This window comes from Lissotriton vulgaris, chromosome 4_1 (genome assembly GCF_964263255.1).
Source record: "Lissotriton vulgaris chromosome 4_1, aLisVul1.2, whole genome shotgun sequence".
In the NCBI taxonomy this organism is placed as follows: domain Eukaryota; kingdom Metazoa; phylum Chordata; class Amphibia; order Caudata; family Salamandridae; genus Lissotriton; species Lissotriton vulgaris.
In genome coordinates, this window is record NC_141691.1 from 53,716,379 (window position 1) to 53,740,431 (window position 24,053).

Here is a 24,053-nt window from a genome sequence, read left to right on the forward strand (position 1 = left end):
GTCATCCATCATTTCTACCGTTATCCTTGGGCTTGTAACCACTGGCAGATCATGTAATATTACTGGTAGGATTCATGGCATCGCATTGGTGAGGAGGTTCATGTTACCGTTCTGTACACCGACAATGTATTCCTGTACATGCGGTATATAAATGCAAGCCTCAAGCCAATATGGCAACTGGAATCATTTAGCAAAAAATCTATTCTCTTCCCAGTCAGCGACCACTGTAAGAGCTGAGAAATGTGACTGCCTGTGAGCTGTATATCGATCATACTCTCGGAGTGAAAATGTATAAAAGGTCCTAGCTGGAAGCGGATCTAAAGCCATCGAAGCAGCTCCTGCTTCTGGAAGCCCCTCCCCGCTCAACTGTGGATGGGATCGCCAGGTCGAAGATGGCGCTCATTCCTCAGCTTTTGTCATATTTCATTTCCATCCGGCATGGCTTAAACAAGGTCTAGTGATCGACCGTTCCTGTGAACGCTGCAGAAGTAGAGTATGGTTCGACAGGATTTTCTGCTGACCGCAGAGGGAGGCCTCTATGCCAAGTCATGGACCGCTAATTACCTCCGACACTAATGACAGTATTCTATGACCTCATTGATGCCATTGACCGCATCGCCTGAAATTACAACCCCCACGGCCGCCCACCCCCAACCCGGTTGACTGGCGAGGATTTTGCATACCCCAACTATGTTCATAACTAAGAAGGTTTCAGAGTGAGTGGCCATAAACCGGATTTAAAACTAAAGACCGAATTTGTGCTATCTCAATGTATATCCTGTAGCAGAAATGGAGCTACAGGATACAAATCCTTCATCAGCTGACCGTTCAGTGAAGGTTTAATGCTGTAACCAACCCACCCTTCCTTCCTCTTACTTGCTGAGCGCAGTCACCCCTTGCTTCCTGTTCTTCGGAGAAAATAAGAACAAGCAGATTTCTGTCGCTTCCCCTCTTTCACTGACAAATGTACATTTTCATTTCCAAAAGTCGTGCATTTGTCACCTCCCTTGCCCCCTCCCTACACACTGCATATTCATCCAAGCAGAACACGACCTTTGGTAGCTTCTCCTGTATAGTTTTTACTTTACTCTTGCCATGCTCGGCAGCACTGAAGGAGAATAGCCTTTCACCTTACCAGTCACCTGTGTAAATACTTTGAACAGTAGGAAATACCTAAACCATACTGAGGATACGGCCATAACTCCAGAGTACATTTTTCCAAGAGCAGGAAACCGTGCATAGTACCCTTTTTTATTTTGCTCACAGTGCATAACTTCAGCCTAAATTACTTACCCCCTCACCCCTTAATGGATTGAACTTTAATACTGCTTTCAGCTGTTGGATAAACCCCTCCACTAAACTAACATGAAAGTATGGGAGACCTGTTCTTGGGTACTAGATCCATCTGTCGTGGGTGTTGTTTACCTTTGGGGTCCAGGCTGAGTGTTACTGCTTTAGATGGTTTCTTCTACTGAAGTCCACCATTCGAAGCTTACTCAAGGCTGAAGTATGTTTATAAACTCAAACCCGGGATGTATTGGGATTTGTAAATACAACTCGGTTGAAATCGAGGCTCTAAAAAAAACAAAAAAGACACCTGTCCCGGGTTAACCAATGGGAAAGAGATCGTGGAAGATGTTGGGGTCATCAGAAGTATCCGCTTGAATACTATGCATCTACCCATACCTTAATGTCTATCTCGGGATGTAAGGCTCGACAGCTCTGATTGTTCGAGTTCCCAGCACATTCAAAACTGAGTCTGAGCAACATCGAAGAGATCTGGGTACCAACAAAGCTAGTTTGTTTCTATTGTTTGGAGCTTCCCTGTATAACTTTGTAAAACTGTGCTTCCCAGTCGTTAAGCGTAACCTGCTCCACACTGTTTATCCTCGTGTGACTTTAGCTGCTTTGTAAGCCCACTGTTAGTGTTTGGTAGTTTGCTCTGTTGTTGGGGAACCCGTTTTTCCGGTAAGGTTTGCTTCTACCCCCCTCAGCCCAAACAATGAGAAGAGTTTTTTGATTATCCAAAAACTTTATTGGGTTTTTCTTTAATATACAACTGTTTTATAACAATCGTATATTGATTATAACAATTAACAGGACATTACAACAGCATGGCTTTGTGGCCATTAAAAAAACTTCTGAATCAAGAAAGCATATGTCCGCCAGCAGAACCTGACGGCTTTAACAGTCTGTCTCTGGCACACGCGCCACAAAACGGTGGGATGGAAAAACAAGCGGACTCGATCCACCCGCTGTGGGACGCAGCGGCGCTTGACGCTGGGGGATACCCAGGATTTGACAAGTGGGATCTAATAGGCCTGTCCAGTATTGGGTATGTAGGGTCAAGAGGCTCACTGGTCCCCTTTGCTGACCTCCATAAAGAATATAACCTGACCATGAGATATTTTGCTACCTGCAGGTCAGACATACCCAACAACGGGGGTGCTGCCTGGCTCCCCCACTCAATGACTGCTTACTAGGCAAACATGACACACGAAGCAACTTAACTCACTTATCTGAAAATGATGAACAACGTATCTGACACACTTCATGACCTGCATGAGAAGTGGGCTCTTAACTTGAAGGGGTGGGGGGTCTAGGAGACTACGAATGAGCAGAGGCCCTGGCCTCACCTACAGAAATTGTGGTCAAGGCAGGATTCAGGCTGATACACCAAGATACTCACAGGGCCTATTACGCTTGCACCACGCTGATGAAAATATGTTGGGCCCCAAGCGATAACTGTTGCCGAGGCTGCACCCAGAAAGCCACCAACTTTCACATTATATTGGAATGCCCTGCAATACAGACCTATTGGGAGCCAGTGGTTATGCATGAATGACATATAGGGCACAGCAATCCCTCCAAAGCCTAAATGGTGCCTTCCAAACATATGGGAGGAATCCGACTTAATTTTAATGAGACGGACCTGGATGATGCTGGGCCTGGCCGTAGCTAAACGAAATATAACCTGTTTCTGGGGAGTATCCAGGACACCAAGCTTGAGCTAATGAGGAAAAGATATGTACATAAATATGGTAGCAGAAAAAACTGTCTATATCAACCGAGGATGTCCAAAGAAATGGGTTGAGGTCTGGGGCAGATGGAATTACTCTCGTGGGTGCCTTTGTAAACACTGTTCTCCCCCTCCCCTTCCTCCCCCCACTACACTTACTGCTAGGCCCCAGCCTCCTAGTTGATATTTGAGATGAACCAGAGCAGGCTAACACTGACATGGCTATGTAGTTTGAATTGAATATTATTTGGCTGCACGACATTATCGATACTGTGGTGTTATTGTTTTTTTTGCAGTTTCTACTTAATTTTGAATAAAGAGATCTAGAAAGAGAGCATATGTCAATACTACCATTGTTGGAGCTGGTGGATTGAGCAATAAGGAGTTGAGGGCAAAGGAGGGTAGGAGCCAGCTCATTCTGAGCTATGCAAAACGGAAATACTGGGATTCACGATTATTAACTCTTTGCAGTATGCTACTTTCTGGGCAGTGATTGTTATAGAAAGCGGGATGACGTCTCATATTGTGGAATCACAATGGCGAGCGTGCCAGTAGGAAAGCCTATATTGGTGGAAACTGGGATTGCTAAACAAGCACCTCAACATGAAATGACATCTTCACGTCCTCCAAGATGGTATCCCAGTCCCTGGCTCTTGGGCTTTTATGGAGACCTCTGGCTTACTCACTATGGTAGACCTTGCTTTCAGTGTTACTCCAAGCCGAAAAGGAAGGTGAGGTTGCTGCCTTCCAGTTACTGGTGATAACCTGCTTTGCAAGAAGAACAAGGTTGGCTAAACATAATTTTTTTGTTATGCTTCTATTTGTGTAGGCTACCAATGCCCAGACATGGGGGACTGGTTGTACAGCAATTGGGGAAGTCAATTCAGGCACCTTAGTCCAGTAGCTCAAATTAGGGGCAGCCCCAGAGTATGCGTTGGAGTTCCGCCTGTTCCACAGAACAGTGAGGACAGGTATCCTTGGTCTGCAGGAAAATCTGTTAATCTCTAGTGTTGAAGAATGGGCCTGATGCAAACCGAAATTGCACAAGTTTAGGCTTGGCATTGAGCAAAACTGGATTGGGATAGGCCAGGGTGCATGGCTGTTCTGTGGAAAACCCTTCCTGTGTCTGCTTCATAAGTGTCCCGAAGTGGAGATAATGGGATAGTGGTAAGTGTAAGGAGAGGTTAGCAGAAACAGGTGATGTCTTTACCCCAATCTCATGGTGTAGGTTACCTGGGTAAGTGGGTGTGAGTCCAGATCGCCACCTGTTAGTGAAACTAATAGAGCAGGGTGATCTGATCTGATAGCCTCCTCCGAGGTTCCCCAATGTTATAGAGTTAGAATTATGGGACTGTGATAGGCTTCCCCGATAGGGCCACAGGTACCAAGAAGACCGAAGAAGGGAATCTCTGGAGCATATGGGAGAACTCTGTTGGTGAGGCGTAAGGCTCAGGTGTAGGACCACACTGTCAGTCAAAGTAGCCGGGGTTTAGGACACTGGCACAGGGAGTCTGCGACCAGTCGCCCATTTAGGTTGTCTGCACAGTTCGGGCGACCCTCTGCACTCATCGCCTCATTGAGAGTTAAGCCATCCACCGACTCAATCACAGGAGATGGGGAGCAAGTTGAGCAACCTTTCAGTTTCAGCCAGGAGGCTTGGTTTGGCAAGAGATGTCCTGCGACAGTCTGCGTGCCATATGAGCTCTCCCAAGAGCACATCTATCCATTGAAAAAATGTGTCGGGCAGCGGAATAGGTGACTTGGTGAAAGTTTAACAAGCGCACTAAAATCACCATCTTAGAAAGGGTGCTACATCCAACAGGGGCCATTGGCTGTGTCTTCCAAAAAGGCACTTGTACAGTATGGGCTGGCACTGTCCTTGTGTGGTTGCCATTCAACAGATCTTGACCTAATATCAAGATGGCAAAAGGTAGTGCCCTCACCTTATGAGGGTTTTCCCGAGTTGTATCTCCCTAGTTGAAACAGTCTAGAAAAATGGGAAAATCCAAGATTTTGAAAATTTTCGTTACTTTATGGTAGATCAAATCATCATCTTACTATATTACTGAGTTGGTCCCGTTGGAAAGTGTAATTCCTCCTGTCACACCCCCTGCCCCAAGGCATACACCAGGTGGCTCAGTACCTAGTGCAAAAAAGAGGGTCATGAGTATCGGGAAAGGAGGCGCTGCATTTTCCAATATGTACTCTGACTATGGGAGAAGTTGACAACACCTTTCTGACAGGGATGTTGCGGAGAACACAAATCTAGAGCACCTCAAAGTTGGCCCTACTGGAGGGTGTAGAATTCATTCTTGAGGTCCAAACTAAGGGATTCTTCCCAAGTCAAGGTCTGGGAGCTGCTTCAAGAAACCTTAAGCCTGCCTATACAGGCACCTAAGGTTCAGGGTTGTGTTTCTGCAGGTGATCAATTCTGATATGGATGAATCCACTGTAGGGATAATTCGCAAGGTTCAGGAGGCACAGACCTTCACAAGAATCTTCTAGTCTTGAGTTCAGGATGGCTATTGCTATGTAGACTTCTGGAGGGAGAGGCAGCCCAGCTTAGGAATGGGGACTATGTGCCCTCCATGAGGGAGTCTGGAAAGATCCAGTCTCTAATGCAGCCTTGAAAAAAATATAAACCTACCCAACTTCCTCTGATAAAGTAGGGTATAACTCCTATAAAGCAACAATACTTTCGGACAGATCCTTCTTAACAAGAAAAAGTGTCCCTTTTTTGTAATTGTTAGTCTTGATGTTGTTCCTTTTATCATAAATACAATGCGTAAATAACATATTCGCGAGCAACAGTGATTCTAAACATAAAACATAAATAACAAACTTGGCTACCCACTCATCACACTTACCAATCACATAGAAGAACAAACCACTAAAGTAAAAAGCAGTACGGTCTCGTGGCAAAACGGGAGACTCTTTTGGACGCACCCGACGCCTAGATAATTGAATTTTTATTCTTGATATAGCTTCTAAAGCCATCCTTTGACCATGTCAACCTACGTTTGTAGGTCTCAGACTGCATAGCCATTTTCTATGAATTAGCCAAGTCCATATGGATGTTTTTCCCTTACCTTTTCTGGTGCATGTCTGTAGGTTTCACTATTGTTCCTCCATATCTGTTTTCGCGAGCGGGCATGACCATTTTTTTTCTATATTGAAGAGGTAAATGTTGGTGTTGCTTTCACAATCTGTTCAATTGACTGGATACTTTTGACTTGATTTATCTTGGATTGCTACCCCTCTATTCCTGGTTTTTACTTTGTGGTTTGTACTACTTTGCCCTGAGGAAGGTGTCACCATGTTCTTGGTAAGACACCAAAATGCACGTTGGCGTTGCCTCGTTTCAAGTGATGGAACAAGATGGACAATGGAAAGAATATGTATTAACTGACTTAGGTCCACAAATTTCAGTAGAGAATCCAAGACATTCATGTTTATATTTAAGATTTACATCTGTATGCTATATATTATTGAGTTTGACAAACGTGGTGTGCAATTTTATTGGTTTTGGTTGGTATGAGAGAGAACGTAGTATGTGCGATTGGTATGTGTGAGTTGGTAGCTAAGTTTATTAGTTATGTTTAGTATCACTGTTGCAAATGTTATTTATGTATTATATTTATGATAAAAAGAATAACATTAAGACTATAACAATAACAAAGTGACTATTTTATTTAGAAGGTGTTTGGCTCTGTCCAAAAGTATTGTTGCTATATAGCAGTTAAAACCTGCCTTTATCGGAGGGAGTTGGGTATGTTTATATTTTTTGAAGTGTTTTTCCTGGTTCCCATCTTCCCAATCCTTTTCAGGGGACCTCTTCTTGTTGTTCTGATGGAGCCTTGTACATCTCCCGAAGCTTGGGGGCCAGGGTCGCCAAACGCGCATGATAGAAGTCTAGTCTTTGACTACTTGTCTTGGGGCTTCAGTTTCATAACTAGAATCAATGGGAACCTGTGGAAGGTACCACAAGATACCAATGTTCATTGCCCATGTATACAGACTGAGATTAAAATTATGGAAGCCAGTTAGAATTTCCTGCTACATACATACCAGTACACCATTTGTATCTCGGAGCGCAGTGACTGGTATCGAGACTTTGTCCCAGGTGGTCAGCCAGGCAAGAAGTCCACCCAGTTTATCTCACTCCGGTTGGACACGCGCAGTATATGTGGTGTGATCAAGGTGCCGTAGTCTCCCCGCTTAGAAGACTTACGAGCCCAAGCAATGAAGAGAGCCTCTCACAGGCTAGGATCCGAGACAATCTGTTGCTCAGCGTGGCCAGAGGTAGCTACTTCCCTTCTAAGATCTTGCCCTACAATCTTGCGAGCACATGCAAAATGACAGATACACACAGATACCTTAAGGGCGCCCCTGCTCGTTACCTTAGATGATGTAGAACCTTCATTAGTTTCAAAGTAATCTTGGATGTAAAATGCAAGGGAGCTGTGAGAAGGTGGGGTCCTCCAGCGCGGTCACTGTAATCGCCAGTGGGGATAGGCAGATAAGTTTGCACCCATGAAAGAAACGTCCTACGGGTCAATGATCTGCGATCGAGTGGCCAGGTAGTCTGAAGACGTGAACTGTGAATAAAGACCAGCTAAAACCAGTATGCGGTCCAGGCACACATTTTAAATTGTGCAGAGGAGAGCAGTGGAGTATAATCTGTGCCCTGGGTTATGTTGTTGACAGACATTTGTCGGTGTCCAATGCTGTAACAAGGCGGTCAGGAACTTTGTCATTGGCAACTACAGGGGCTTGGGGTAAAACTATGAGGAACCCATCAAGGGGTACGTCTAGGGCCTATTAAAGTCTCCAACCAACACCCAGGGAGATGAGCCCATTTGGTTAGTGTGTGTGTGAGAGGCTGGTCAGGAATGTGGATTGCTCAGAATACTAATCTGCACCAATGAAACTCCATCCAAGGAGACCACCGCAATATCAAACCAGCCTTCCAAGTAAATGATAGTGAACCAGGCAGGGACTGGTTTTGGACTTGAAAATCCCAAATCAGTCCAACGACGCAACCCCTACAGCGAGTCGTAACTACTTGTGTGGTAAAGTAATTCATGGTAACGTCACATGCGGGGTGTTGACTTCATTGTAAAGGCTGGTCGTTGTAAAGACTGCACTGTAAAGGATGTTTCCCGAATAGAAGTATTCATTAATGTGTGGTGCGTATTACTTGACGAAAGTATGGCACATGCAGGGTAGAGCGCCCTCACCAGGTGTTGCAGTGTATAAATGAATCGTTCTATTGATACCCTTCCCTGAGGTTCTTAATAAATGTGGGTGCATAAACTGCACCCTCAAAACAGGCACGTTCCCGGATGACTGGAAATGCGCTAAAGTCAAATCCTTCCTCAAGAAGCCCTCCACTGACTTGACGGACCTCAAGAACTACAGGCCCAGCCCTCTTCTCCCCTACGCTGCCTAAGTCATCGAAAAAATAGTCAACACCCAGCTAACACACTTCATAGAAACGAACAACCTCCTTGACTCCTCTCAATCCAGATTCCGCAGAAATCACAGAACCCAGACTGTCCTCCTAGCTGCCAATGACGACATCCGTACCCTCCTTGATCACGGCCACACTGCAACCCTCATTCTACTAGACCGCTCAGCAGCCTTTGACACTGTCTCCCACCGCACACTAGCCACCAGACTCCACGACACCTGCATACAGGGAACTGTCGCCGAGTATATTTGCTCTTTCCTCTCCTGCAGTACACAAAGAATTTGACTCCCGCCCTTACTCTCCGAACCCACAGAGATCAGATGCAGAGTACCCAAGGATCCACCTTCCGCCCCACGAACTTAATCATCTTCATGGCTCCCCCTTGCAACCATCGTCTGAAAACAGATTCTGCATAATGTCCTACGCCGACGACACCCAGCTCATCCTCTTCCCTCAGCAAGGAACCCAACATCACCAGGCTCCGTTTCCAGGAAGGAATGAAGGATGTCTCATCCTGGATGAGCAGCAGCTACCTGAAGCTCAACTCTGGGAAAACAGAAGTCCTCCTCTTGGATCCACACCAGCCGCCTGGGACACTTCCCCCCTCAGCATCAGAAGAATCCCTACACTGCAAGCCTTTAGAAAAGACCTCAAGACCTGGCTCTTCAGATGACCTCAGAGCTGGCCAACCCCACCCCCCACGCCTCCAGTGCCTTGAGACCCTAACGGGTGAGTAGTGCTCTCTATGAATACCTGACGGATTGATTGTGCATAGTCCAGTGATAGGGAAGGATCTCCAGGTAGGGCGAGGAAAGACAAGGGAAGGGAAGGGAGAACCAAACTGAACTGCCAGCAAACCATTGTATCTGCTTCTTGAGCAACCATAGACAGTTTGCACTATACCTTAAGCTGAACTGGTTAATCAGAAGACCCAACATGGTGAGTCAGACTCCTGGCTCGGAGTTGATGCCACCCAGAAAGTCTAGAAAGCAGGGAAGTTAGCAAAAGCATTGCTCATTGCACTTCATGTGGGAACTAAAGTTCGGGCCGCTGGACGGGGAGCACCCCTAGGCTGTGAGATGGCTGATAATGGTGGCAGTGTGATCCTAGTGCAGAGGCATTTTTACCTGTATTTCTGTGGGTAAAGTGCCTATTGGCTCTCCATGGTTGACATCCATCCAGGATCCTTTGCATGAATAACCTCTAGCACATGAAGGAATGATATAGGTTGAGTGGAGGATGTGCACTCTATGGGTGGGCAAGTTATTTGTGTGGTCCATTTGGGCTGGTTTTGTATGCTGCACTAGGCAGTGCGTCTCCTTTGTGCTGACGTGCCCGCTTACACACCTCTTCTCCAAACCTGGTTGATCAGATGGTCTTCAGCACATCTGCTTTGTACAGAGGATATTTCCCCTGCCTGGAGTGAAACTTTCCCTTCTCCCTTGCAAATGGGGACAGTCTCTCAGCACACAGAACACCCAGGTTGGTCATAAGTGTTTCATTGGCGACTCTAGGCACAGACCCTTTGATTAGTTCTACCTTGACCACAAGATGGATATACGTGCCTTCCCCAGGGTTCATTGCCTCTTTGTAATCGGCTACAAAGTAGAGCAGCAGAGAAGCCACTGGACAGGAATACAACCTCTTCAGTTTCTATTCTCCATACAAAGTAGGCCTTGATCTGGGAAGCCTGTGGAATGGCCTTGCCGCTGTGACCTGTTTAGAGAGGTAGAGCCTACTTAACCCAGTATGTCAGCAGGGTCGAGGTAGCTGGTCCATGGATAGATGACCTCCAAGGATACATAGACTCTCCAGGTAGATGGAGTTGCAGGGCCAACAGCAATATAATAAATAAAATCTGGTACTTTAAGGTGGTATAAACTTTGTGACAATAAGGTCCAAGAATTGTTTTGCTTGGTTAATGAATTGTTGTAATTTTAAGATGCTGGATGTTTTTAAATGGCTTTGCACACTGCCTACATTGTTTGTCGTCCAAAGCATTGTTTTCCTGCCATCTAGAGCAATTTTCTTCTATCCGTGCATCTCACCAGGACTGAAAATTTGAAAACTTGTACGGATCCCTTTTGGTCTGAACGCTTAATGACACTTTTAATGTTGTGACCATGACCTAATTCTATCATAGATCAATGTATTTGCCCTCTGTTTTTATTTACTAGTTAAATCGTGTTGGCTGTTTATTCATTTTTTAATTTTTTTATTTTATACAGATTGTAGTACCGCCGCTACCTGGAAAAGCATTAAAGAGACAACTTCCATTCCGAGGCGATGAGGGCATTTTTGAGGATGCCTTTATTGAAGAGAGAAGACAAGGACTAGAACAGTTTATTAACAAGTAAATATTCGACTATTTGTGTTTTTAAATGTCCTTTCTTTAAACTTCATTCACTGTCGGCAGTAGTTCAGTGCCAGTGACTGGAGAGGGACCAGCAGCCATCACGTGCATTACCTTTCAGATGTATAGTTTTCTAGACGTTAATTTGATTTATTTTTATTTAGAACGTTTTATAGAGCGTGAACATGACCCTTGGGGTATCAGAGCACTGTACATACGGCGAAAGCATGAATACACGTCATACAATAGAAGTCAGAAAAGTAACATCAAGGATTACTCAGTCAAGATAGGAACCTGGTAGTGGCCCACATTAGATCCATCTCTCCTAGGGCGTAAAATATTTCCTGTAACAATTATCAAAACAAACAAACAAAAGTGAACTTGACGGTGAAGACGTGATTAAAACTTCATACAGCAGAAGTCCATAAAGTGACAACACAAGGAGTACACAGTCAAGATCAGGGACCTGGTAGTGGGCCACACTAGATCCATTTCTCCTGTGGTGTAACATGAAACCTGTAACATGTAGCAAAACAGGCAAAAGTGAACTTTACCCAACATAGTACAATAATTAACAACCCTGATGGTTGAGGGCCCTCGGAGAAAAAATAACAATTAACAACCAAACCTAAAATAAATTTAGAACAATAAGTTGGGAGAGATGTCGGTCAGCAAGGGGACATGTAAAAAAAGGGCATGATGATGCAGCAGCTAACGAACATTCAGGAAAAACGATTTGGCCTATTTCTTGAAAAAGGCCGTGGAGGGATTGGCTCTCAACTCCGAAGGAAGAGTGTTCCTTCGGAGATGTTAAGCGTCCTGATCTGAGCAGGAATGCTAGAATTGGAGTGTTCTGAGTGGCAGGATGCTTCTTCATGCTGGGTGGTCCTGCTCTATCCCCGGTGGGCAGAGTTAAGTCCCTAGGAGTTTTGAGCTGTGATTATCTGGAAGATGCTGCTTTGCCAACTGCACCGTTGATCCTTTCTGAACATGCATGTCCAAGTTCTCTTCGCGTATAGGAAGTAGTGCTGATGTGGACCCTCTCTTACTCCTGCTTCTATGCAAGGGTCGGAGATCAGGACCTTCCCACAGCTTTCCATCTAGGTTTGAGGACAGCAGCACTATTATCTAACTACATTTATGAAACTCGCCTTACTCTGAGCATCTCAAGCCTGCTGCTAAAAAAAACTGACAGGGACACAGTGGCCCACCTCTTGCCTGGACAAACCCTTTAATGGTTTCACTAATGGCTTATTCGTGCATGTCTACTGGTGGCATTTGAATGTTGTACCTTTACTTCGTGGGAAGAAAAAAAAGTGAAAAAAGCAAGCAGATGGGGACCAAGAACTGCAGGATGAAAGTGTCTTACTGAAGCAGGTGAATCTGCCCGTTTCTTTTGTTTTGAATGTATTGTATTTTCTGTGGGTCATATTGGGGTTATTCCAGAGATGGCTGGATTTTACTGTTAATGTACTAGCCACACCTCCCTTTCCCATTCATGTAAGCTAACGGGAGGCAGTAGTAAAAGTTGAGACCGTATAGCTGTTCCCAAAATGCCAAGAAGGTGGCTAAACCATGCAGCCATTTAAACGCGAACAGAATGAGTTTAAAAATACCCTGGGATATGATTAACTCGTGTGATTAAATGTGAAATAGACCTGTAACTATTAAAGTCAAAACCTATTATTTACATTGGCACACCCTACACCTAAACTGTCCCGGACAAAGAAAGGTTGTCTAGTTTATATTGCTAGTCTCACATAAATAACTAAATATAAAGTCCTATAAGAAATCCTGCAGAGCTGGAGGCTAGAAATGTTCTTCAACCCCTTGAAGAGGAAGCCCCTTTAACCGTAGTCCGCAACTAGGCAAACTGCAGGAGTCTGTGCAGTTGTTTTTTATTGTGGTGAATGTTGAAAATCCCCAAATGTTGTACCACGAGATTAAAATGTTTAGTATCTCCTTGCCAACCCAGTGGCTAGTGACCAGAAAGTACTTTCATCATGGATGGTAGCCAGTATGTACACATCCCTCCGATCTGCAAATTTCACGGCTAGCAGTTCATCACTAAGCAAGGCACTGCACTGTCCCCTCAACCTTTTTACAAGAAAGCTCCTTTGCCTAACCTTTACGGTTGCAGCGGATTGTGCCACAAGCAGCGGTGTCCGCTTTAAACAATTCCCTAAACAATTACACAAAAGTTTAGAAGTTATCTAGGTACAAACGGTGACCTTTGTATAGAAGGCCTCTACCAAGTTCCCACAATTTTCTCACTAACTCCGAAAGTGGACTGTCAACCAGGGGCAGTTCATTAGTGGAATCCCCAGTGTACAGCCACAAATTCTAGACCTATCCTGTACTACTCTCAGACAACATATGCATCTGAATTCCATAACCTGCTCTCTTGCTAAGACCAAAGTGATCAAGGACAGGACGAATCTTAAAAAGACTGTCACAATCTGGGTGATCAGCGTTGCCACGAGAAGTATTATCAACAAAATGCAGCATCTGAAGTAAAAGTAAATACCTATTATGACTCATGATTGCAGGAAATGTGGCCATTGCCATCAATGGATTGATACACCAATATGAAGACAGGGCCACTCCTTATCAAGCCCATCAAAAAAAGCAAAACCCCAAAACTTCATCTTATCCAGGTTTGTGGGAGTCCTCTGGATCGCTCTAGAGCAGTGCCCACGTCTGGCACTGTTATCCCTCAAATACAGTTCATCAGTCTGCTTAACCATCCCATCCAAAAATACATTGTCCATCAAAATCTGAAAAAATTACATAGGCAAAAAATGTTTACACATCTCACTGCACCCTGCAACGCTACTAAAGGCAGGCAACACTGACTGCACCGTGTTTGGGTCAACCCAGAGTCCAGCACTTCCAATGCGAAGCCTTGCAACCCCATGCTGCAATCCATATCCCTCTTGCTGCACTATAAGTATTGAGTGATGTAGGTATCACTGGGACCGCTCTGAACTGGCTTAGCTCTTTCCTTTCCAATCGGACCTTTTCAGTGTTTGAGGATGATATAGTTTCAACCCCAATACAGCTCCAATGTGGTGTTCCCCAGGGGTCATCCCTCAGCCCTACTCTATTTAATATTTACATGAGACCTTTGGCTGAGGTGGTGCAACCTTGGGGAGTACAATTGGTAACATATGCTGATGATACTCAGCTTATCTCCTTGTCTGGGCAGGAGACGACTTATAACAATCTCTCCTCCTGTCTTAGCAAAGTCCAGGAATGGATGAATGACTCTTTTTTGAAGCTTAATGGAGCTAAAACAGAGGTCATGATGCTAGGACATAAACCACCTACCTCTGTGGATATGTGGTGGCCAGACTCCCTGGGGCAGCCTCCAACCCCCAAGGAGCAAATTAAAAGCCTGGGAGTGTGGCTGGATCCAGCCCTTAACTTTCAGGTCCAAGCCCGGAAGGTAGCAGGGACTGGTTATGCCCTCATGAGAGCACTCAGAAAGATCCTAGGACTACTTCCCTTTGAGGCTAGAAGGATCCTAGTACAATCCCTTATACTATCACGATTAGACTATTCCAACGCAGTCTATCTAGGGGCCCCTAAAGGGACAATCAAGATCCTTCAGACCATCCAAAACTGTGCTGCCCGAATGCTACTAAATATCCCACGCAGAACCTCTGCCAAACCAGCATTGAAGCAACTACACTGGTTGCCTGTGCAACAACAAATCGTATTTAAAGCAATGACTATTGCTCATAAAGCCCTGCATAACTCCGGACCAGACATTCTTGCACCCTTGTTTACTCCTTATCAAACATGCAGAACCCTGAGATCCAGTAATCAGAATCTACTGGCAATCCCCAGGATCAGGAGATCGCGCCCCGGGGGCAGACGTTTCTTGGAATAATCTTCCAGACGCTATCCGCTTGGAGGAGAACCATCTCAGGTTTAGAAAAATGCTGAAAACCTTCCTATTCTGCTAAAATTAATGGAGATGACTGGTCCACGTAAGCGCTGGGATGCCTCCGGGTAGCCATGCGCTATAGAAATGTGTAATCATTCATTCATTCATTCATAAGCACATCCGTGTCCTCTACAACAGGCACTACATCCACACTGAGAGTAGCTTCATCCACACTGAGTAGCTTAATCGTCAGATGATTCCTCTTGGACAGAAAATTCACTGCTAGAATCTTGCACTTTCTCATCTGCCTCGGAAGCAGAGTCAGTCTTATTGTCCTGGTCAGAGAAATATTCAGAAAGCATACCAACAACGTGCTGAGAGGTAATCCTGCTGCAACCCATAATCCTTACTAATGAAAGTAACTTTACCAACAAGTCAACAACAACAAACACTTTGTAAAATAAGAAATATAAATAAAATGTGGCTTTATCACAAAAAGCTGCATACTCAAACTATACCACTCACCAGAGACCGCTAGACTTACCACCACCAACTCTGCACAGACAGGACAAGGACCAACTATATCTCACTAAAAAAGAAAGGAAAAAAATACACATCAGTCAACACACTACACATTGTGCATAAATTGAAAAATTTTACACACAATTAAACATAAGCTAAATATGCTGCTATTTTGACACCATTTACAAAAACTCATTCATGCATGACAGTGATACTCCATTTAAAGTAAACAGGACAAACGTTTTTACCAAATACATGCCACTACGCAAAATGCAGATCAACCACTGCCGAAACAGGAAACACGTCAACTGAGTTGAAGCTTTACAGTAGAATAAAAAGGAGAAATAAAACATTACATTCACATGCAAATAATGCGCCAGTCCACACACAATCCACCAGTCCACACACAATCCACCAGCCAAGCTTAGGGATTTGAGGGGGGCAGATGGCCCTTAAAATAGAGCCAAAACATTCACTCCTAGAAGGGGAGCGACCCTTGCCCAAGGGGCCGCACCCTACAACAATATTGCCCAAAAATAGTCACTGGTGTCCAGTTTTTTCACCTCCCTCCTCTTCCTCTTAGAACAGGTGGGCCCTAAAAGCATAAGGCCGATCTGCCCCCAAGGGTGGCAGAAACGGCCAAAATAATCACCCCCCCCCCCCCAAAGGGGAATGACCAGTGCCCAAAGGGCCGCTCCCCACAGTAAAAATATTACCTAAATATAAAATCGCTGGTGTCCAGTGGCTTTTGATGGATCTAAAATAGTATAAGGCAGATCGGTTAGCCCCTCTCTGGGGGCGGGGCAGAAATGGCTAAAATAATCAGCCCCTAAAGGGGAGCGACCCTTGCCTAAGGGCTGCTCACCAACAACTACTTACTGAAAGAAACCTCTCTGGTGTCTAGTGGCTTCTGCCTCCCTTGGGGGCAGGTGGGCCTAAAAGCAGTAGGCCGATCTGACCGCTAAGGGAGCTGAAACTACCAAAATAATTAACCCCTAAAGGGGAGCAACCCGTGCGGAAGGAGCCGCTCCCCAACAACGCAAAAAGTAAAAGTATCCCTGGTGGCCTAGTGGTGCAGACGGGCCTGAAAAAAATAAGCTGATCTTCCCCAGGGGGTGCAGAAACTGCTAAAATACTTGCTCCCTGAAGGGTAGCAACCCTCACCCAACGGCCTGCTCCCCGACATTGCCAAAAACAATAAAATCCCTGGTGTCTTGTGTGCTTTCATGCTGCCTGGACAACATAGCTCCCCGAAACACCAGGGACTCCCAGATGCATATGCTTACGCAAGGAAACCCCCAAATGGATCTTAAAACTATCAGTTGCATCTTACTTAATACAAGATCCATGATGAAACACAAGTATGAGCTTGAGTGTCTGATTCAAGTTGAAAACCTAGAGCTGCTGTTTCTAACAAACATGGGCTAATAACCTCAGAGCCAGACTAGGGAGCTGCAGTGCCGGTGGGATACCTTGTAGCTCATGTAGATAGGTTAGGAGCAAAAGGGTGAGCGTTATCACTGATTCACCAGTCCCACTATATGGTGAAGATTGTACCAGAGCCTGTGCTGGAAGCTGAGGCAATGTCGTTCAGTGTTAAAAGCAAGAACTGTGAACTCTTTCCAGGGCTACTCCTATACAGACCTCCAGGTACGAGAGCTGCTTTTATGAACGCACTGCAGTCTTTTTTAGAACCCTTCTTAGATACGGATACCTTTACAGTCCATGGCGATTTTAATTTAGAAACAAAGGCACTGACACATCATGCCTGACAGACAACCTGGCAGGATATGGCATGAGTCAGTTAATACTAGAGCCTACGCACCAAGCCGGCCATACGTTAGACAGTATTTTTTCCAGTATTCCCCATATTGAAGTAAAGAGTTAACAGTTCACTTCAGTGTCCAGACAGCAGTAACTAGCCGTCGTAGGACTAGTTACTCCTTGACGAAATCACACCCTTTGAAATCAATTCAAAAACACAATCTGATTTCAGCTTTAGTGAAGAATCTCCCAGATATAAGGGACTGTAACCTGGCAGCCATGAATTATGAAAACTGGATAAATCAGGCAGAAAATAAGTTGGTGCCGGAAGAGAAGAGAGGCACCTTAGGAGAAGACCAACTTCATCACCCTGGTATTCCACCAAGCTTAGACAATTAAAAATCAAGTGCAGACGCCAGGAGCGAATCTAGAGATCCAACTATAGCACATAATATAGGACTGGCTAAAACGCAGCATTAGAGGAATACACGTCTGCTATAAAACAAGCCAAAACAGATTACTTCACCGCCAAAATCCAGAAGGCTACTAACTCCTCCAAGGAATTGTTTAAAACTATTACCGTCTTACCTAAATGTCCTCGGATACTGTGTTCACACCGGACCAACAGTTTGTGGACCTAATGGCTGGCTTTTTTTTTTTAAAACAAAGTCCAGTCTGTGTATAACGAAAATAGAAAATAGTACCAAAGCCAGAGGCGAACGGTACTGATGGACTGGAAGATATTGTCCCCCAGTGTAGCCTATCACGGTTTTCAATATTAGGTGAGAAATAAGTGGCAGATTACTTGTGCAAACCAAGTCAGGGTCTCCCTTTGACCTTTGCCCCCGTACATTTTACATCTAGTCCTGGAGGAGATCAGTGCTTCCCTGGCCCCCTTATTAAATAAGATCCCAAATTCGGGTGTCTTTCCAATGTGTTGGAAAAAGGTCTGCATCCGACCCATAAAAAAAACACTTGATCCACTGGAAACTAAAAACTATCGACCAATATCTTGCCTCCCGTTTCCCTCAAAGATACTTGAGAAAGCTCTGAGTAGAGAGCTGACGGAATATCTGAATAAGAAAAACATCCTTGATCCCAATGAAGAGATCAGAAAGGGGATGATGGATGGATGGATGGATGGATGGATGGGGCAGGGCAGGGCCACCCTGATATTGCTCGACCTAAACGCAGCATTCGACACCGTAAATCATGCGGTGTTGCAAAGGTTGAATGTGGCTGGTATCTGGGACAAGGCTCTTGCCCTCTTAGCTTCATACTTGGCCTGCAGGTAACATGTAATCCACTGGGAAGGACTTCAGTCTGGAAAGTTTAATGTGTATGTGGGTCCGTTGGCAAGACTGATAAAAAGCCATGGTCTCACGCTCGTGTCGTATGCAGATGACACCCAATTAGTGGTGTCAGTTATGCTAAGCGTGGACTTGGCGGAAAGGTTACGTAACTATCTAATGGCCTGGATGCATAGAGTTCGGTCAGAAACCCAGTATATGGAGCGAATTGTGATTGCCACCCGAAGCCGGAAAGTGTCCTGCTCCTGTGCCGAAAGCTAGAAATCTAGGTTTCCTGGTTGACAAAGGCCTAACGCTCTCCTCCCAAATAAACCAAGTGTTATCTGCCTGCTTCTTTGCCCTGAAAGTTCTGCGTAAGATTCTTCCGTTTATTCCATCTTCATTAAGCAAAATGGTAGTTGGAGCACTAGTCTTGTCGAGTAGATTACGGAGTATAATCAAGGAGGAGGGAAGGAAAAGCAATGGTCCATTCGGCTTCTAGACGAAGATACAAATAATCAAAGGGGGGAGAATGGACCACTTGTCCTGCGTACCAGGGTCATGGTCATCTTTCTGTAAAAAAAACCCTCATTCACGTACACAAGGCGGGGGTCGGTATATCTTGGTTCTCCGCCTTTGTTTAACGTGACCGCATCATCATATGGTTTATTCTGAAAATTTGCTGACCTCCACCCGGAGGAAGACCAAGAGAGAGGGTCCAGAGATTGAGAGTGAAAGGGAGGAAGGTGTCCTCGTGAGGTGAGTATAAAATTCCCTACACCACCTTGTCTGTAGATACTTTAATGAATTAGGTGGTTTGAGAAAGTAACCGTACTCTGTTCACGGCGTCGTGAACAGACAAAGCACAAGTCTAAGCACGCATCAGTCATCACAGCCGTTCGGCCCCTCGAGGAAACCCGAATCAGGGATAACAGAGGCACAGGTACAATTCACCTGACTCTTCAAAAATGGAGTGGTAAGTTAACCACCCATGGTAGTAGCCACTACGAATCCACCGGTCCTGAAGAAAGCCTCTAGATGAAACACAAGGCTGAAACATGTCAACCACCATCAGTGCGGTAGATTAGTAACTTTATCTACGCAAGCCCTTTTTGTTTTTACTTTCTCAAACGACCTAATTTATTAAAGTATCTACCGACAAGGAGAACCAAGATATACCGCCCCCACCTTGTGTACATGAATGAGTGTTTTTTTTTACAGAAAGTTGAACATGACCCTGGTACGCAGGACAAGTGTTCCATTCTCCCCCCTTTGATTATTTGCAAGAGTAGATTACTGCAATGCTCTATATTTGGGTGCAGGTGCAAGGCAGCTCTCCAAACTTCAATCACTACAAAACGCGGCTGCACGAGTACTGCTTGATCTACCAAAGCATCATCCAACGTCCGCGAGCCTGAAGCACCTTCACTGGCTCCCTGTTCGGAGAGTAATCTTTAAGGCCCTTTACCTAGTGCATAAAGCTCTCTATGGAGGAGGTGCGGAGGACATACAACCCTTACTCCCTCCCTACATTCCTTCACACTGCCTTAGGTCGGCAAACACTGGACTGGTTCTTCCTCCCAGAATAAGAAGAGTCTGGTGGGGTGGAAAGGTATTCTCCTTCCAAGCGGACAAACTGAGGAACTCCCTCCCCACTCACATAAGACTTCAGTCCAGTAGGACTTTCTTTAGAAAAATAATCAAAACCTGGCCCAAGCCTTAGACCCGCTAACTCTCTCTGTTTGCATCTACCTCAGCACCAAGACGCCTCGGCAATGGTGTGCTTTACAAATAGTCAGTCAGTCACGATCGCGGCCCCATGTGTGGTCCAGCAGAAGGAATACTCCGAAGGGACATCGGAGGAAAGGAAACCCCTTTTCTTTCCCTGGTGCTTTTATTGCTACCCCTGAGGAGAAACACTACTTACTCCTCGACGTGTTGGAAGCAAATGGCAGCCTTTAAGAATGTCTGTGCGTGCTGACCTCATTAGATGCCGTGGTGGGTGTGGGCAGCGACCTGGTGGGGGTGTAAATAAGGGCGGCACACGGGGGGAGCCCCAGCTCTTCCCCCATGGGTGGGTGCCAGGATGGCCAGGAGCTGTCCACACGCGCCCACCATGGCGTCAGGCGGTTCCCGACCATCCAATGCACAAAACTGTAATAGAGTGAGGCTACTAAAAATCCTACATGCACACATGTAAAGGGACTTTGGGTACAAGCGGAAGCTGCTCATTTTATCTGAACTTAAATTATTGTACTTGTAATGAGCCAAAAATGTTTTGGTGAGAATGGTGGTTTTGCATTTGCCTTATATTTTTTAATTGTATAGTAACGTCAGAACTGTAGTGGGAGTGCAGATACCTCGATTGTAAACACAGAATTATTAGTAGGTAAAAACCAAGAAGTCCGTTATTTTCCACCAAGTGTTTCTACATTTATTTATTTATTTATTTATGTTGAAAGTTTTATTTAGTGCGCACAAGATCTTTGCAGATATCAGAGCGCTTTTCATAGAAGGGGTACATGAGGGAGCATAGTCAAACAGATAAATCAATCGAGCCAACAGTACAAATAGGTGGATGCGAAGCCAATCATATGAATCAATAAGACAACTAATACAAAATAAGCAAAGGGGTCAAACATGTAGTACAGATCGGTGCAGAGTCTTTAAAGAGTTCGAGATAATAGTTCAAGTGTATTTAGCCATGAGGATAGCTTTTACTTCTTTCTTAAAGAGTGTAGTGGAAGAGATAAGCCTGGTTTCTGGAGGGAGTGAGTTCCAGATCCTAGGCGCCATTCCTGAGAAGGAGCGCTTATAGGTTTTTTCCTTCCGGAATCTTCGAGGTTTCAGCAGAAGATTGATTGTGCCTCTAGTGTTTCTAGCTCCGCCAGAGATTGTCAGCTTCTGAGCGAGGTAGCCGGGTGAGTTCAGGTGTACCGCCTTGTGTGTCATGCAGGCGATTTTCAGATGTATTCTGGCTTCAAAAGGCAGCCAGTTCAGGGATTTCAAGTCGGGGGAAATATGGGAGTGCTTTTTTGACCCAGTGATGAGTCTCGCTGCAGCGTTTAGAGAAGCTCTTAGGGGTGCGGTAGTAGTTAGGGGGAGTCCGCAGAGGGCGATGCTGCCGTATTCTATTCGAGGGATGACTAGTGCTTGTACTGCGGTTTGGAAGTCTTTGGCTGGGAGGAAGGGTTTAAGTTTCCTCAGAGTATTGATTTGGAAGTTCGCTCCCTTGGTTGCCTTGCTGATATGTTGCTACATGTTGAGATTGGTGTTGAGTGTTATACCTAAAGATTTTGCTGATTCCACGATGGTGGGTTGGACATTGAGTGCGGTTCGGTGTTTAAGCCAAATTTGCTTGGTGGAGATCTTCGCTGGGGGTGAGATCAGCAGGAACTCTGTTTTCAGGGCAATGAGTTTGAGATGATTATCGGCAAGCCAGGATTGGGTGCCTCTGATCGTTGAGTTCAGGAGCAAAATGTCTTTGAGGATTGTAATTTGAGATAAAGTTGGGTGCCATCGGCGTACATGTGAAAGTGTACATTGGATGCTTGTAGCAAGGTAGTGAGAGGTTCCATAACTAGGTTGAACAGAGTTGGGGATAGAGGATCCTTGGGGGGGGACGCCTAGCGTGGACATCAGGTTGTTGCTCTTGAATTTCTGCGACCTGTTGTGAAGAAAGGAAGTGAACCACTTGAGAACAGTTCCAGATAAACCCATTCTTGTGTTTAATAGTTCTAGTAAATTCTCATGTTTAACAGTGTCGAATGCTGAAGAGAGATCAAGAAGGATGAGGAGGCAGGTGTCGTTTTGGTCTAGCATTTGAAGTGCGTCGTCAATTATGTGGGTCATAGCAGTTTCTGTACTGTCCTGCTCGGAAGCCTGACTGATGAGGGTTGAGGAGATCAAATTGTTCAATGTGTTTAGTCAATTGTAGTTGTGTGCATTTTTCCAGCAGTTTGGCGAGAGTGGGAATATTGGTAATGGGACGGTAATTGTTGAGATCAGAGGGGTCGGCTGTAGGTTTCTTTAGTAAAGGTGTGACTTGTCCAACTTTGAGGGAGTCAGGTATGCTTCCTTGTTGGAGAGAGCTGTTGATGATTTTAGTCCAGAGTGGGAGAAGCAAAGGGGTAAAGTCTTTTACAGCGGTAGCAGGAAGGGGGTCCGTGAGGTGATTGGATGGTTTCAAGGTGCTGAGCAGTTTGCCAATTTCTTCTTCCGAGTATGTGCCAAAGGTTGACCATGTAGCATTGTTTTTTGGTTCAGTGGGTGCTATGCAGTGGGGTTTGGAGAAGAGGCTTGCGTCAATGAGGAGATCGCTCTTTATGCTGTCAATTTTTTGGATAAAGAAAGCGGAGAAGTCTTCACAGGAGGGTGCTTCACGCACAGTGCTGAGTGGTTGGGGGTTGTTCCTTGGATTGTGATCTGATTAGCTCAAACAGTTTTCTCGGGCGGTTTTTTGCTTGGTCGAGCTGGAGGCTGAAGAATTCTGATTTTGAGCGTTTTATTTTCCTGAAATGGGCGTTTCTCTTTTTCTTCAGAGCTTTTAGGTGCAGTGCAGAGGGAGCTGATCTCCAGGTGCGCTCTGCCATTCGCATGTCTCGTCTATCCTCATTGAGACTCCCGTCGTACCATGGATTGGAGATTTTAGTAGAGACTCTTTTTAGCTTCATAGGTACAGCCTCATTAATTATTGAGGTCATAGCGTTGAGATAGTGGTCAGTCAGGGTTTGAACGTCCGTGGCGCCGGTCGGTGGGAGTAGGAGATTGCATCTGTTAGGAGGCAGAGAGCCTGGTTGAGTTTTTTCATGTCTCTTTTCCAGACTTTGGGCTTGGAAGATTGAGCCGGGTTAAATTTAACTTTTTCATTGATGACGAATGTGACAATATGATGATCTGACCAGTCACAGGGTTGGATGGACTCGAGTTGGATAGAGTCCTCTTTTGAGATGATCAGGTCGAGGATAGAGCCTTTCTCGTGGGTCGGGCTGTTGCATATTTGGGTGAGGTCAAGGGCATCGAGGACATTTTTAAGACTATTTACCAGCGCGTCATTGCGATCGTTCCAATGGAGGTTGAAGTCGCCAAGGTATATTTGGGTGAGCTGCCGACCGGAATTGGTTGAGATCATATCCATGATTTGTTGGGAAATGGTGAGGTTGTCCCTGGGTGGGTGGTAAATGCTGTGAAGAGAGCATATCGGTTTGCCCTCACTAATAATGTCGAGGCAGATGTATTCACAGGATGTTGGGGATGGTAGGGAGGTGGAATTGACTTTCAGAACAGAGAGTTTGTTCCTGTAGATGCATGCGATTCCACCACCTATTTTGCCTGATCTGTCAAGTCTGATGATGTGGTAGTAGGGAGGAACCAGAATGTCCATTATAGGTGACGAAGATTCAGTTAGCCAGGTTTCAGTCAGGATGATTAGGTCAAGGTCCAGCGCTAAGATGAGATCCGCGATGGCGGCGGAATGTTTCGAGGCCGATCTGCAGTTGAGGAGAGTGCATTTGAGACTGGGTGTGTTGAGGGTGGTAGAGGGTTCTAGAGATAGAGGGACTTTTCTAAGGTTATTGGGGATGGAGAATATGCTGTTTAGTGTGGGGGGTCTAAGGGGATTTGAGTGTATCGTGGGAATGGTGAGGTGTGAGGTGGTTGTGTGATTTTGGGGGGCTGGGTCATAGGAGCGGAGAAGGGTGAGTGTGTCGAGGTCCGAAGTAGGGTTGTAGGTGCGACGAGGG

General features: G+C 45.3%; 1 protein-coding gene across 1 annotated transcript in view; it reads left to right on the forward strand.

Annotated features, from left to right (window-relative positions):
• Positions 1 to 24,053, forward strand: part of SNX12 (sorting nexin 12) — a 76,275-nt gene that overhangs the window by 45,161 nt on the left and 7,061 nt on the right. Inside the window, exon 3 of the mRNA XM_086918292.1 lies at positions 10,721 to 10,845. Within this exon, the coding sequence (XP_086774418.1) occupies positions 10,721 to 10,845 (125 nt within the window). The remainder of the gene's footprint in view (positions 1 to 10,720; positions 10,846 to 24,053) is intronic.